A 16,557-nucleotide genomic window follows, 5' to 3' on the forward strand; every position below is an offset into this window, starting at 1 on the left:
ATGGTAAAAATGGCTGCGAACGGGGAAAAACAACAGGGTCACAGAGCCGGCGTATACAAACAGAAAAATAAAGGCCACAAACATGGCAAGCACCGGACGAAAGGTGAAATTGAGAGAGAAACCAAAGGTAAGACGTGTTCAGTTATTCATAAGTGTGACATAAGAGCTGCTGGTTGCTTGTGGCTGTGCACACGTCTCTGCAAATGCACGTGCTGAGTTCCCTATTGGATTTGGATATCAGTTTTGTAGGAAACATGGTACACGTAAGTCAACTCTAAATAGGTATTTGTAAGAAATCTAGGAAAAACGCCCGGCCGTGTGCCACTTCGCGCTTGCCGTTGGGAACTACAGTATACATCTGTTGGACACCTTTCTCCAGTGGACCAATGGCCTTTTAAAACAGGGGAAACCAATCAGGGCTCCCACACCCCAGCAGTTATCAGTTTGCTGGCTATTTTAAAATGACTCCAACATGATTAGTAGAACTCGGACAGAGGAATCCCAGTGAACCAAGAATCTGTCAGACAACCTGTTGGTTAACCTCAATCTGTTTGTGCATACGGTATAATCTGAAATAATGTCCACATGTCTATGAAGTATTTAGAAAAAAATAAAGGTAAATTATCCCTTCTTATGCTCAGTTTTTGTTGTTACAAGTTGAGAGACATGTCAATATTTACGTGACCACAAAAATGATCCAGACAATCAATACTTATCTAAGAATTTAAGAAAACTAAACATCAAAGGCCTCAGAGAAGTCAAAGCTGTCTTTGCTGCAGTGCTGTTTTATTTTCATGGAAATGAGATCAACAGGTGTTTTTGATATGTTGTCTGGTATCCAGCAGAAAATATATTGTAGACATCAATCATAACATCTAAGCCTACAGAGAGCCATGTGAATTTCGTGTTTGCACACTGTTCACATATCCACATATCTACTGCAGATGCTTTATCAGCCTATGGATACGTTGTATAGTCTGGCTCACTCAGAAACGGAAGGGAAACATTTGGTCGGATTCTGAATCAGGGTTAAGCGTTTAATCAAAAATACACTGAATACCTAAAATATATAAAGTTCCTTCAAAGTCTTTGCTGCATATACCCTCACCGGCCACTTTATTTGGTGCACCTGTCCAACTGCTCCTTAACGCAGATTTCTAATCAGCCAATCACATGTAGACATGGTGAAGACGATCTGCTTCAGTTCAAACCGAGCATCAGAATGGGGAAGAAAGGTGATTTGAGTGACTTTGAACGTGGCATGAGGGCTGGTCTGAGTATTTCAGAAACTACTGATCTACTGGGTTTTTCATGCACAACCATCTCTAGGGTTTACAGAGAATGGTCCGAAAAAGAGAAAATATCCAGTGAGCGGCAGTTCTGTGGGTGCCTTGTTGATTCCAGAGGTCAGAGGAGAATGGCCAGACTGGTTTGAGCTGATAGAAAGGCAACAGTAACTCAAACAACCATTGAACATCTGTGAACGCAAAACATGTCGAACCTTGAGGTGGATGGGCTACAGCAGCAGAAGACCACACCGGGTGCCACTCCTGTCAGCTAAGAACAGAAAACTGAGGTTACAATACGCACAGGCTCACCAAAACTGGACAATAGAAGATTGGAAAAACGTTGCCTGGTCTGATGAGTCTCAGAATTTGGTGTCAACAACATGAAAGCATGGATCCATCCTGCCTTGTTTCACCGGTCCAGGCTGGTGGTGATGGTATAATGGTGTAGGGGATATTTTCTTGGCATACTTTGGGGCCATTAGCACCAACTGAGCATCGTGTCAACGCCACAGCCTACCTTAGCATTGTTGCTGACCATGTCCATCCCTTCATGACCAGTGTACCCACCTTCTGATGGCTTCTTCCAGCAGGATAATGCGCCATGTCAAAGCGTGAATCATCTCAGACTGCTTTCTTGAACACGAATGAGTTCACTGTACTCAAATGGCCTCCACAGTTACCAGATCTCAATCCAATAGAGCACCTTTGGGAAGTGGTGGAACAGGAGATTTGAACCATGGATGTGCAGCTGACAAATCTGCAGCAACTGCGTGATGCTATCATGTCAATATTGACCAAACTCTCTGAGGAATGTTTCCAGTACCTTGTTGAATCTATGCCAGTATACCACTTGACTTGATCTTGCACAACATAGCAATACATCCCTGTGTTGACCTGTCTCTTAGGGAGAGTGTCAGTGACAGCCCTTACCAAAAAACAGAGGAAGGAGCACAAGAGGATGGACAGAAGGCACAAAGCCAACCAGCTACGCAGGAATAAGAAAGACATGGTATGTCTTTTTTCATCTTGCATGAAAAATAGTCATCTTTGAATTCCTGACAGGTGCTGCAGAGTTTCCATGTCTCTTGTGTTTTTAAGGTCCTGACGGAAAAGCGACGTTTAGGCAGCAGGGACGGTCCTCCTCATTTGGTTGCTGTGGTGTCCCTCCATGCTGGAGTCGATGCTGGTGCGGTCACCAAACTGCTACGCCAGGAGGGTACTGGGGGTATCGTGCATCAGGAGCAGTGCGTCAGTGGTGCCAGTGACAGTTTTGGGCTGTTTCTGCCTCGCTTTAAACAAAGGTTCACCTTTCTTAGCCACAGCACTGGTAAGTATTTGGCGTATGGAACAGTCACTTCTAAAAACTCAAGTGAAATTAAATTAAGTTAAATGCTGTAAATTTTTGCATGTATACTGTTGCAGACCACAGTAATGCTGTTTGTAATCAATGTATCCCTTAGTTTTTTTCAATACTTTTACAAAACAACACAAATGAAAAAATTTAAATAAACGTTAAAATGCAGTCCTGTATTAAACGGTGTAATGTAAAATCTTCAAGTTTTATAGATTGTACTTTACCCTGTTATATATGCCTTTGCTGTACTATTTTGTCTGTCTTTGTTATGAGCATGTTGTCCCATTTTGAAGCTTCCCTCATGGTTTCTTTGAACAGCCGACATGCACTCCCTGCTGGATGTGGCAAAGATTGCAGATAGCCTTGTATTTGTACTGGACTCTACTGAAGGTTGGGACAGCTATGGGGAATACTGTCTCTCCTGCCTCTTTGCCCAGGGCCTCCCGAGTCATGGTGGGTATGACCCTGAACAAAATAGTTGGAGCTTTTAGACTCCTCCGTCAACACTGGGATAGACTATTGTTGCAGCAGATTTTATGCATTGTTTCAGATTTTTAATGCCTTTCTAAGAACGTGTCCCTCTGTCCCATATAGCACTGGTGTGTCAGGGTGTGTCTGATCTTCCTGTGAAGAAGCGGGTTGAATTCAAGAGAGCCCTGTCAAAGATCACAGAGATCCGTTTCCCCGATACCCGCCTCTTCCCTCTGGATACGGAGCAGGATGCCACTTTACTCCTCAGACACCTGGGCAGTCAGAGACAGAGAAAGCTTGGTTTCCGCTCCAGACGTTCCCATCTTTTGGCTCAGCATGTCACTTTTACGCCCAACAGCCCTGCTGAGGGGACAGGTGGCGGACCCACTGGCCTGGGCACCCTCTGTGTCTCTGGGTACATCCGTGGCCGTCCTCTACAAGTTGACAGACTAGTGCACATCAGTGGACATGGAGACTTTCAGCTCAGTCAGATTGATGCTCCATCAGACCCTCTTCCCCTCAACTTAACAACAGCCAGACCGGCAAAGCCTGGCAAGGGAGATGTTGACATGTTGGTAGGTGAAGAGACTTGAAAAATCACAGTGAATATATTAAGTCAGTCACTAAATTTGTCAGTCATGTTTCTGTTGCATATTACTGGAGTGCACTTTTAACTTTCTTACTATGCAGCAATCATGTTACTTTGACAACAAATAAAGCTGTGATAATGGTGTTAATTATAATAAATCACCCAAACACGCAAGCTACTTTACATTAGCAAGATACTTACAAATTCAAATATATTTTCATATTGTTGTTCATAGTGAAGAGTGGCTGACTGGAAGTTTGCAAAAACAATTCACAAATGTAAAACTAACTGTTCTTAAAAATGATAAGTAATCTAAATGTCACGCAAGTGATTCTAGAACATGCAAGAAACCCTGGCATGGTACTTCAACAGGAGTCTTTTATCACTTTATTTGCAGTTCGTTTGATCTTTTCTATTTACCTCAGTCATCTGTGTTTCCCACAGGATGGAGGTGAAGATGAGGCCCCAGTGAGGGTGCTCATGAAAGCAAACCCATCCAGCAGGGAGAGTCTGCATGCAGAGGCCGAGGTGGACCCCATGGATGGAGAGCAAACGTGGCCAACAGAGACCGAGCTTCTGGAAGCTGAAGGTACAGAAACGTATAGTACTTTGTGTTAAAGCAGGGGTGTCTAACCCTGCTCCTCGAGAGCCACTGCCCTGCATGTTTTAGGTTTCTCCCTTCTCCAACACACCTGATTCTAATGATTACTTTGACAAGCTTCAGCTGCTTGATGCTGAGTAAATCATTAGAATCAGGTGCATTGGAGCAGGAAGAAACCTAAAACATTCTCTCTCAGCTCTCTAAAAGCAGGACTGGACACCTCTGTGTTAAAGTAACCAGTTTTGTTTTTTTGTAGCAATCTTATTATACTGGGATAAACATTAAACTCACTGTGAAGATGTCATCTTGGCAAGTCTTCAATTGACCAGACCTTATTTTACTGGGGAAACTTGATGATGGTTTGCCGGGGCGGTAGTAGCTCAGTCCATAGGTGACTGGGCTGGGAACCAGAGGGTTGCTGGTTCAAGTCCCTGTGTGGACCATGAATGGAGTGTGGACTGGTGGCTGGAGAGGTGCAACCATTAGTTGCATGTATATAGGTCCTGTGTGTGTGTGTGTGTGTGTGTGTGTGTGTGTGTGTGTGTGTGTGTGAGAAATAATAGAGTGAAAATTGAATTTCCCCATTCACGGGACTAATAAAGGAATTCTTCTTCTTGATCACAGTTTGATATTACAGTCAGTTTGATAGATGTTTGCAAAATCCATTTGATAGATGAACATTACCAGGGAGTTACAGAAAAAAAAATTGTACAAGCAGTATGGAAATTAATTTGAGTAATTTCCAGGTCTGGATAAGTATGGAAAAAAAGGAATAGAGTATGGAAAAGTGTCTGTATTGTTTCCAGACTCTTACTTTCTAAAAGAAAATATATAATCAAAACAAGTTTATTAACGCAGCATAGCCGACCTGTAGATGATATGAAACTAATTAAGGTGGCTGTATAATGGTCGGGTTACCATGGTTACCATTCCCGTGCGACTGCGATTGTAATTTATTTAATTTTTTTCATACGCGTCGTCTACATTTCATTCATGATTTATTTTTATTTATCATCATTTTATTTATTTACAGTATGTTTACTCCATCTAAAAGCCAATGAAGCAAAGACTTATGTTTTCTTTTGTAGTTCCTGCAGCAGGTCGGAGTCGAACCCGCGACCGCTGCCCTTTGTTGACTCAAAAATCCTCAGAGATTTCCATTTTGAAATGGAAAATGTGGTGGAACCCTATACAAGGCTGTTATTTCAGCTTATTGTATAATTAGTTTGTCGACAAATACCTTACATAACACAATAAGTCAGGTCTTTAAATATTTCTTTGGTGTTACTCTCTGGTCTTTAGAAGCCAGAAAGAAGAAACGTGTGATGAAGGTCCCCAAAGGAACATCAGACTACCAGGCCTCGTGGATTGTTGATGATGACGAGGAGGATGGCGGAGAGGTAGACGAAGAAAGCAGTGATGAGGATGATGATGATGACGACATGTTGGACGAGGCCATGGATGGAGATGATGAGGACATTAACTCTCAGGTACACATTCAAAGTCTTTTTTACTTTATCACAGACAGTGGAGAAAGTAAATGAAGGAGAGAGATGCAACAGGTGTACGGTCAGACCTGAACCAGGGACGTGATGTTCATGGTCAGAATCTTAACCTGGAATCCACGGGGCTCCCCACAGGTACACGTGTAACAAAAGGAAGTTTTGTCACGATTATCGTTCATTTTCTTTGAAATACTCTATATCTCTATAATTTAAATAATTGAAGAGGCAGTATGATTGCATAGAGTGTCATGGGAAACACTATAGTGCTCAATTAGGTTTGAACAAAGGTGTCTGGAGTGTCAACTAACTTAAAACTGATCAGTTACATGTTTTGTCTATAGATTTAAAGACAAAAATTAGGACAAATATCTGTATCCATTGCAGGTTTGCAGATCCCAAGCTGTCATTTGCAAATTGGTGAATTTCAAGGAAACAAACAAACAATGCTAAAACCGTCACCTCTTAGAAGCTGGAGTCTATAACGTTTTACTATTATATTGTGTATTATTTATTCATTTCTAAAAAAAAACACAATATTACTCAATTATTATAATTGTTGTTCATGAAATTTAGTTTTTCTTAATGAATTTATCACTCAGTAGTTTCAGCATACGAGAGTTAGTTTGTTCAGCTGCTTCTTGTTGTCATAGCAACTGCAAGGCTGCAGTCAGACAGTGTACTCTAATGGAGGATGACGAGGACAGTAATGTGCTGAGAAGCTATGAGTCAGAGTGTCGGTGGTTCGGGGGCTGGAGCGGTGCATACGTGACCCACAGTCAGTGCACCTCGTAGCTGAAAGGCACTGTTTGTTTTCTCAGTGTCTGTCTGGGGCCTGTAGTGCCAGGCTGCTCACCACAACAATAGTGTTTGGAGCACGAGTCCCAAGAGAAGCCTCCTGTCTTCCTGTCCTGTGAACTGAACTTCCCGTCTGGACGAAGGGAGGGGTCGGCCATTTATTTATTTCCAGCTCTGTTTGAAAAGAGGTCTCGGAAACACACCTCATGCAATGGGTTCATTATGATCTGTGATTGTTATTAGCATGTGTTTGATGTTGAGGTTAACACACAGGGATACATATTAAGGAGAGGGTAACAATAGGGAAAAGGGTTCTTCAAATGATAATGATTATTATTACTGCAGCAGCAGCAGGGATGTTGGAAAGGTTGTGAATCAACCCCATGCTGAGTGCTTTCCCCTCATGTGTCTGGCTCTGCTTGTGATTTTACCAGTTGATGGAGCACTTTAATACATGTTCCCTTGGATGAATCATTTCCTCATACAAATATATTGCCCACGGAAGTTGAACTTCTAGATATTGTAGGAATGAATGTCTGTGAACACTGTAGATACACTGGGAACAGCATGGAATTTAAATATACGCAAACCAAGGGTTCCCATAGTCTGGCAACTCCTTATCGAGTTCACACATACCAACTCAAAACAGTACTCTTATTGTGATTTGGTCGGTCTTGTTTATGTTAACACAATTTCTATACTTGAAATCTCCTTGAATGCACTTGTGTTCCCAACATGTGCGTCTGGTCATTGTTTGTAAAATATCGGGGCTCTATTTTAGAAAATGGCACAACAAACCGCTGCCTTGATGAATTAGACACAAAGTTGTGTATGTTTAAAAAAAAAAATAGCTTTATTATAAAGGAGTGCAATAACAGTATTGTTGTACTGTATTCTCTCTGCTCAGGAGCCAGGTTCGGGCTGTGCCTCAGAAGAAGAAGAAGAAGAGGAGGAGGAGGAGGAGGAGGAGGAGGAAGAAGAAGAAGTGTGCTCCACAGAGCGAACTGGAGCAGATCAACGCTATGATGAGCACATTGATGAGGCTGCAGAGCAAGAAGGCCTGAAACGCTACCGCGAGGCTAGAGCTAATGAAATGTTTCCTGATGAGGTGGACACACCCCTTGAAGTGGCAGCTAGAATCAGGTGAGTTCTGCTTCTTTTATGAATGATGACAAAAAAAAAATTTGCAAGCGCTTTGAATATAGGTTGGAAGGAAAACAAATTCTCAGAGCATTTTCTTCATGCAGTTTAATCATTGCCACATTTCACTCTGTCTAGGTTCCAGCGCTATAGAGGCCTAAAAAGTTTCCGCTCCTCGCCTTGGGACCCCATGGAGAACTTGCCTCTCAACTACTCACGCATTTTCCAGTTCCAGAACTTTGAGCGCACTCGCCACCGCATACTGGCTGAAGCTGCAGCTGAGGAAGGGGGAGCTATGGTAAAAAAAAAAAATTTTTTTAATTTTTTTAATAGATCTTAGATGTGTAGCTTCACCGACTCTGCTGCCTCTTGTCTTTCAGGTGGGCTGGTATGTTACGCTGCACATCATAGATGTGCCTTTTTCTGTGATGGAGAGTGTCCAGTCAGGCAGACCTCTGATGATGGTGTCTCTTTTACCCCACGAACAGAAGGTGTGATCCAGGGTTTTGACATCTGAAAATCTTTCTGTCTGAATTTATAACTGTTCATTTGAAACAAAGTCAAACTGACAGTACCGTATGTTTGTTATTGAGTTTTCTGTCCTCTATAATTATTTCCTGTTTGAACAGATGTCTGTGATGCACCTCTTGGTGAGGAGACACCCCAGCAATACAGAGCCGATCAAATCTAAGGAAGAGTTGGTGTTCCATTGTGGATTTCGGAGGTTCAGGGCATCTCCTATCTTCTCTCAGCACACTTCAGGTAGAACACCTGTTACTCGAGCAAACTATCATTATGGATTTGCTGTTACTTCTGTGTAAAAATATATTTGCAGAATGACTGTAGAAAACTGAAGCAGATTTAGCATGTGGATATGCAGCAGTAAATGAATTATTGAGTGTTGAATTCGGCTCTACTCTTTTCTAGCTGACAAGCATAAGATGGAGCGCTTCCTTAGGCCAGATGCCCCCACTGTGGTATCGGTGTACGCTCCCATTACGTTCCCCCCTGCAGGAGTCCTGCTCTTTAAACAAAGGGATGATGGTGAGATGAAAAGTTCTGCATACATACAGATTTAATTTGTGCTCTGGCTGCTTTGATTTTAAACATTTGACTTTCCAATATGTTGTCTGTTTAATTAAATTATCAACCCATGACAATTCTGTATCTTGTCCTTGTCACTGTCTTTCTAGGTATCCAGGATCTAGTGGCTACAGGCAGCCTGCTCAGTTGTGACCCTCAGCGTGTTGTGTTAAAGAGGATTGTACTGAGCGGTCACCCGTTCAAAATTAACCGTCGCTCTGCAGTTGTCCGTTACATGTTCTTTAACAGGGGTAAGAGTTTGTTAACATATTGTTATTGAATATTAGATAACGTTTGACTTCTCTGTAGCTTTAAGCTTCATAGTTCACCGTTCTTTTTGTTTTCTTTCTGTCACAGATGATATTCTGTGGTTCAAGCCGGTGGAGCTGCGGACAAAGTGGGGACGAAGAGGCCACATCAAGGAGGCTTTAGGTGAGAAAATTTAAAAGGAAACTCATTGTTAGAAGTTTCTTTAAGCAGCGCCTGTTGTCTGTATAATTCTGACTGCCTTGTTTTTATCTTTTCAGGAACACATGGTCACATGAAGTGTGTATATGATAATCAGATGCGCTCACAAGACACTGTCCTGATGAACTTGTACAAGAGAGCGTTTCCTCGCTGGACATATGACCCCTATGTGCCTTTGTCTTTACTTTGGGTCAAGAGAGAGGTCACTGTTGAGATGGACGACTTGGATATGGAATAGTGAAGGGACAACATGACAACACAAGCTAGACGCAGGACATGTATTAACAGAAATAATCTACATCAATGTGATCACTTCAAAAAGTACAAGGTGTATTAAAAACAAGTTGATTGAAAGTATCTCCTTGTTATTTGAACCATCTTGTTCCATTTTGCTATGAAGCCTCTAACATGCTGCTGAGTTAGTTTCAGCCACTAGGTGGCAGTGATGAATAAGTATTCAGATAGCTTCTTTGTTAAGCAACTCCCAACTTTGTTTAAAATGGATTAAAAAAAAATGAGTGACTGCCACTGGACAAATAGTTGTCTGTGTGTTGAGTACTTTATTAAACGAGGGCTGTTTCCAGAGCAACTGGCAGGTCAGTAGTTTTTACAGCACATCAGTCAGTCAAACTCTTTGAAGCCATGCAGATGTGGCTTAAAGTCTGCAGCCACACAAAATGCACTAACTGGGGCAATATCATTATATAGATAATGTTTGTGATATCTGAGGAATTTAACTGTGGAAAAAGAACACCCAAGTTGTACTTTTAAGCAAAAATCCTTGTCCATAATATCTCTGATGACTTGTGGCCTTTTAAGATTTTGACAAATCGCAGCTGTCAGATTCATTTATTTATATAATGTTTTTATCACAAACATGTCTCATAGGACATAACAAAAAAAATTCTACCAAGACCTAATTTATCACCAATCTTGGACTGAATTTAATTCAGTATGAAACAACATTGAGCACAACATTCAAGACTTCTTTTACGCTATTGCTGCATGGCACCAACCATGCTACATCAGTGTGACAGTGCCCTTTTCAATACCCTGTGATTCATTGATAGAATTTACAAATTGTGTGCCTAAACTTGTACGAACATCTAAAAATAGAAGAATCTGTTATACTCTGCTTACTAATACCCTGCTCTCTCTCCATGGTGGTCCCTCCCTGACCTGAAGCCGCCTTTTCAGCTCTAGTCAATACACACACACACACACGCACACGCACACACACAAACTTAGATCATGACTTCTCAGTTCCTTTCAAACTGAATCTGAAATGCTTTGTGTCCTTCCCTGCTCCATCCTTTCTTGCTTAGGAAAACACTGATTTATGAATTGCAGTATTTATCATACAACTGAGCTATTGCATGCTTGCTGAAACATGATTCATCCTTGGGCTGTGTTGGGACTGCACCACAGAGGCATGCCAATATGTCTGGGAAACCAGAAGGTGAAGACTTTGGGATGGAGAGGAGAACATGATCCAAGAAACGAAGGGGAGCAAAAGTTCACTGTGTGCAAAAAGTCGAAGAAAAAAGATAATACAATCGAGAAAGACGAATGTCTCTATTGCCCGTGAGGGGCAAGCTGGGAGCTCTGGACAGTTTTATGGTAACACTCAATTTATTTCCTACTTTACCAATTTTTTTTTACATGTATTAAGGCAAGGGTACAGTAACAGTGATGTGTTGAACACATCTTGTTAAGGCTGAGGGGAGGGCTGTTCTGCTGGCCAGCAGTTCACGGAGAGAGGAGGGGGGAATTCAATACCCCCTTAATGGAGAATACTCTTAAAGTAACACATGTACAAAAATTGTACTGAGTTTGTACTGAGTTTACATTCTATATTTTCCCTGACACTATCAATTTGAAACAGATAAACATTCAGCTGTTTGGGGACCAACTGCGACGTGGTAAGGCTGAATGCAGCCCATAAGTGAAGTGTGTGTTTGGCACAGGCCACTGTCAGAAGACATGAACGCTGGTGACTTAGTGCTGTTTGCTTGGATCAGGAATGTTTTGTGGTTCCCAGTTCACTGCCACCACACTTAGTTGGCTCCCGCTGAAGATATAATGGGTGAGAGATTTTTCCGTTGGATGTGGATAAAGAAACGGAAGGAGAGAGAAGGGGCAGTGAGGGAGTGAGAGATAAGGGAAGAGCCAGTTTATGTTCAGTGTGAATAAAACCAGAAGTGGTGGGAGGAAGCACTCAAAGGAATGCAAAAAGGGGGATGCATAGAATTTGGAAATTAAAATAAAAACTTAGTGGGTGTGAGAGCGAGTGAGAGAGAGAGAGAGAGAGAGAGAGAGAAAGAGTGAAATGGAGCAGTGTGAGAGACTAAGGCGGTGTGGGCGAGGGAGTGGGAGAGCGAGAGTGGCTGGCGTTTATGGATTGCAGATGTGGCGCTATGGGGTTTTGGCAGGGGCCATGAGCGCCTGAATCCTGCACCGGCTGGGTGGCACCGGGTTGAGAGGGAGGTCACCGCACCGCAGCACACAGCCCATAAAACACTGAGCGTAGTGGGGGAAAGGAGAGAGAGAATAGGCCTCAAAAACACACTAACCCATGACTGCAAGGCAATGGGGGTGAGCAGATCACACTTTGGGTTCAAGCACACACAGCCGAACACCCTGCATACGTTAAGTCAGGCAACCAATAAAGGGTAGAGCATAAGAGTTAGCATGAAGCGGAGAGCTGATAAGCTTATCTCAAACTGAATAAGGATGAGCCCTCTGTCGACACCTCCCACAACCACAACTATCGCACCATCTTCACTGTTTCTTCACCTCTGTAGGCATTAATGCTGGAGTTATTACAAGTGCTTTTGACATGATTACAGAAGAGAAGCAAGTCAGCCACGTGTAGAGCAAAAATGTTAATCTAGTGTCTGTTCTTTTAGGTTCATCCACCAACTTTCTGCCATTTCCCTTTCCCTCCTCATCATTCCACATAGTGGAAATAACAGTGGATTGTGGAATAGAGTTACCAGAGATGGACGAGGAAATCACTTTCTTTCCCATTTAATAGTACAACTGCAGTGTTCTAATGCTTGAGGATGACAAATTCACTGCAGCAATCTGCAGTAAGCTGTTCAGAGGGCAGTGAGTGTTTGATTGTTGACACAACTGAGAGTGTTGTTCACACCATCTGTGCACAAAAAGATTTAAATAGCCAAACATCTCCTTATAATCACATTTCTTAAGATACCAGTGGCAATGGCCAGCATCTTTAGGTTACCTACTGTACAGAATATAGATGAACTTTATTAATCCCAAGGGGAAACTGGTTTGTCACCATATAGACAAAGTGGGGAATATACATAATTCCATTGCATCACAAATAAGATTGTCAAGTTAGACCCTAAAACAAAAAGTGTATGTACAACATGTAAACAGTATGCAGGCAATGAACGAATAGCTGAAGGGACATTGCAACAACATTGTTCACTAAATAGGTGGAGGAACTGCTGGAGGAACAAAAGACGCTCGGAACCTTCCAGTAGAGCATTTTGGCAATAGGAGCCAGTTACTCCTGCTCACAAAGGTACTGTACAAACGATGCTTGTGCCGTGACAGAACAATCCTAATGTTACTTCTGGTTCTCTGCTCTCTGATAATCTCCAGAGAATCTGGAGTCAATAAGAGCCACAGTTTGACATCATGTACACGTGGAAAATTTCAAATTAGTCTTAGTTTACTCAAAGGGATACTTTACCCATTTGAATCCAGGTCTGTGTCATGGCATGTCATGTTTGATGATTCTCTTAGTTCTCTTTAAAGTTACAATCTCAAATATCTCCATTTAATTCTCTTTGGAGGCAAGCGGTAAATGCAGGTGTTTGTGGATTTCATCGTCACTCTTTTCTTTGTTTGCGTGACCATAGTAACCGTTAAATCACAACACCAGTGGAGACCGGAAAGAGTGTTAAAGAGCGATTCTGTTGAGTTAACGTAAAACTCACTGCTTGCAGGTGGTGTGAGTCTTAAAATTGTAGCAGTTTCTACTTTTCTTCTCTTTTGGAGGCAACAGTGGCATGTTAACATCTGCGGATCTACACTTCTGCTGTCAGGACTTTCCAGTCCTATAGGGGGCACATATTGGCATGTACTCATAGAGGTAATAGGCTACTCCAAAAGCTCCCCCTGCTGAGAATCTGCAGCCTACTATATACTGTATATGAACAAATTAGCTTGACAGTGAGTTTCAAGTTAGACCATGCGGTGCTTTGCATGTAAAAAGTATGATACTATCTTCTAATTGTCTTCAGGTGACTAAAATTTTAATAAAGGCAAAAATAAAAGTACTCAGTAAAAATCACATTATCTAAAAGTGCACCCTTGGTACTTTGAGTAGATGTAGTTTCTTTTCAACTCTGAGAAAACTGAGAAGCCTTCTGATTTGGTTGCAACATAAGACCAAATGACAGCACCAGTATCAAATAGTTAAACAAACATTATCAGACTTACGTGTTTTTGGAAATATAATGCTTGTACTGTTTTAGCCATAGAAAACCTTTGAGGAACATCCCATGCACTCTCCTGTTTATGTAGGTGCTGCCTGACAATACTTTCTTATTAGGTCAGCTCTGTTTTTCTCTTTCTTTTGTGATATCCTTCCTTCCCTCTCTTGTTCCCCTTTTTCTCCCCCTTAGCCTGGTCCTGACTCCCTGGTTCCTGGGGCCTGGCCAAGGCGTGTGTCCCTGGAGGAGCCAGAGAGGAGATGGAGAGAGGGGGCAGCAAGGGGGTGCAGAGACTGACTCCAAAACCACAGCTGCAGCAGCAGCCTCTCCTTCCCTCCTCTAATGCCTTCCCTTCTTGCCTGGCACCCTCCCCAGCTCTGCCATTAATCAGTGGGGATGGGTATTTTCTGTGAAGGAGAGATGCTGACTGTGTGAGTGGCTAACTGAGTGTTTATGTGCATCTCTGTGTGTGCTGATAGAGAGCTGGATGGGTCGGTAGTGATGGTATGGAGACCGGGATCTCACACAAAAGCTGCAGAGTTCACCCAGAGAACAAAAGCGGGAGGGAAGGAGGGTGACACACATAAAGGCTGGTGAGCAGATTGGGACTGCCATTGACTAAACGGAAGAGGTAGACAGATGAGCTACAGAAGTTTTTTTTAACATCACATGATATTATCTAAATGTGGCCCAAACCTTATTCGCAACTTACGGAAATACTTCTGATGGAGACGTATTTGGAGAAATGTGTTGCAACAGCACCTGCACACAAATGTAAACTACGAACAGTATGGAAAGTTCATGGCCTAACATGTTAACAAATTACATCAAGGTTTCTTTCAAGGTGTACGCTGCCTCTCTACTTGCCCTACATTAGCCCCCTGATTATCCAGGTGGGAGTGAAATCTAAAAAAAAAAAGAAACATTTCCAACCTGCTCTGCTCTCACCCCCCAACGGGCCTCCCAGAGTGCTTTTCTGCTGACATCACTGCACAGAGACCTGGCAAGCCAATCTCTCCCCTGCTCTACCATTCCCCTCTCCCTGCTTCCTGCCCTGATGATGTCACACACCATATGGTTTTCAGCAGTATCAAGCCGGAAAAGAGATTTAGTTAGTGGAGAGGAGAAGGGGAGAAAAAGGAGGAGGGCTGGAAGGGGGCACAGGTCGGACACAGAAAACAAAAGGTTCGCTCTTCCCCTTGTGTGCTCTGCGAGTAGAAGGTAGAGAAAGAGAGAGTCGAGGGGGAGGAGGTGAGGGCACTAGAGGGGAATGGCTGCACTGTGTGAGGCTAATGAGGAGAGACCAGGGAGCAGAGACCATGCATCGGACAGCCATGTGCTGCACAGACGCCTGTTGGACTGGCCTGCACACACACCGTGGGTTAGTCATTGAAACAGTCATATACCCACACTGTAGTGCAGCAGGACTAAGCTAACAAGGCCATGCTGACCTGTTCATTACTTGATCTTCTATGATTCAATAAAATGTTCTCCAAGGTTGCCAATGTTCGCTGGTAGTAATGAACCAACAGAAAGTTATCACCCGACCCGTTCATCAGCTTTATGAAGCATTTTAGTTTCTTTCATATCATTGTTTTGCTTTTCTGGCTGCAACTTTATTGTTTTGGTTCAGTCCTATTGCACTCACCAGCATCATTTTTGGGCACAGCAATACATTTTTTTCAGCAAGAGAGCACCAAACAGTACACAGACAAAGTTGATGATTAGCATGTGAATTTAATGGAGCACTGAGCTGCTGAAGAGTCAGATATTTCGCTCAATCGCAACTAGAAAGAGAGTGAATATTGGACTTACTTCAGTTCACCATGTCAGCTTAAAAGCTAATGTCAGTGTTTTGTTTACAGCTATTTATTGATAAGGGGTTGGTTTATAGTCTGAGTTTAAAGTTCATTCTTGACCATGGCCTATTTAGTAGCTTTTGTAGGTCTTTCGGTTGTATCACACAATCTTCCTTGCTCTTATTTTCTTTTTTAAGTACTAAGAACAATGGGAATTTCAGCTATGATAAAACAGTGTTTGACAACTGGGCAAACTCCGTCAGCTGAGGAAGATTCTGTAATAGGATCAAAAGCTCCAGAGTTGCCACTAATTAGACCTGTTAACTTTGTTCGGTCTGCTTCTACTTTATCTTTTTGATATGGCCTAAAGATTGAGTCCTCAAACGTCTCTTATACGACCGTTTACATTTAATTTCACCAAAATTAAGTTGCACAACCTCAAAATACAATGTTGTATTGCTCAACTATTTTCAGGTATCTTACCTTCATCAGGGTGGCAAGGAGATCAGTGTTGCCAGATCAGACTGACAGAACTTCCAGCCGCAACTTTAAACCCATCCAAATACAGATATTGCAAAATTCACCTCTGGTATCAAAAACTGGCATGAAATTTGATCCGATCTATTTAAAAACTATAGGATTATGGAGAACCATTAAAACCATTGTTAATTTTGCATCTGTGTTTTTGACCATAAAATGACGGCTTGTTTGGTAATATTTTCAAAACCAGGCCAAATGTTGACAAAAGCGTTTCAAATTTAATCTACCAACCCTATACTATTTTCCCCAGCCCTATTTGATGGAAACCAAACCACTATAGAAACATTGGAGGAGATTTAACCTGTTGTACACATTTAAAGGAATAGTTTGAAATTTAGGAAAATACACTTATCTGCTTTCTTGCTGAGAGTTAGATGAAAAGATCAGCTGGTTAGCTTTATGTTTATAAAGCTAAAACCAGTTTGCAATTAGCTTAGCTTAACATAAAGACTAG

The 16,557-nt window shown here is 42.2% G+C and overlaps 1 protein-coding gene across 1 annotated transcript; it reads left to right on the forward strand.

Annotated features, from left to right (window-relative positions):
- Positions 1 to 9,823, forward strand: tsr1 (TSR1 ribosome maturation factor; the record flags this gene model as incomplete). The annotated part of the gene is made up of 15 exons (XM_083913376.1): positions 1 to 127; positions 2,195 to 2,298; positions 2,388 to 2,616; positions 2,962 to 3,096; positions 3,238 to 3,689; positions 4,148 to 4,292; positions 5,607 to 5,794; positions 7,512 to 7,747; positions 7,883 to 8,042; positions 8,125 to 8,235; positions 8,374 to 8,506; positions 8,672 to 8,788; positions 8,938 to 9,078; positions 9,185 to 9,259; positions 9,355 to 9,823. The coding sequence occupies 15 exons, from the start codon at positions 1 to 3 to the stop codon at positions 9,531 to 9,533; spliced, it is 2,532 nt and encodes an 843-aa protein (XP_083769502.1). The 3' UTR covers positions 9,534 to 9,823.
- Between the last annotated feature and the right edge of the window lie 6,734 nt (positions 9,824 to 16,557).

The sequence above is a fragment of the Echiichthys vipera genome (assembly GCF_963691815.1).
Source record: "Echiichthys vipera genome assembly, chromosome: 5".
Classification (NCBI taxonomy): domain Eukaryota; kingdom Metazoa; phylum Chordata; class Actinopteri; order Perciformes; family Trachinidae; genus Echiichthys; species Echiichthys vipera.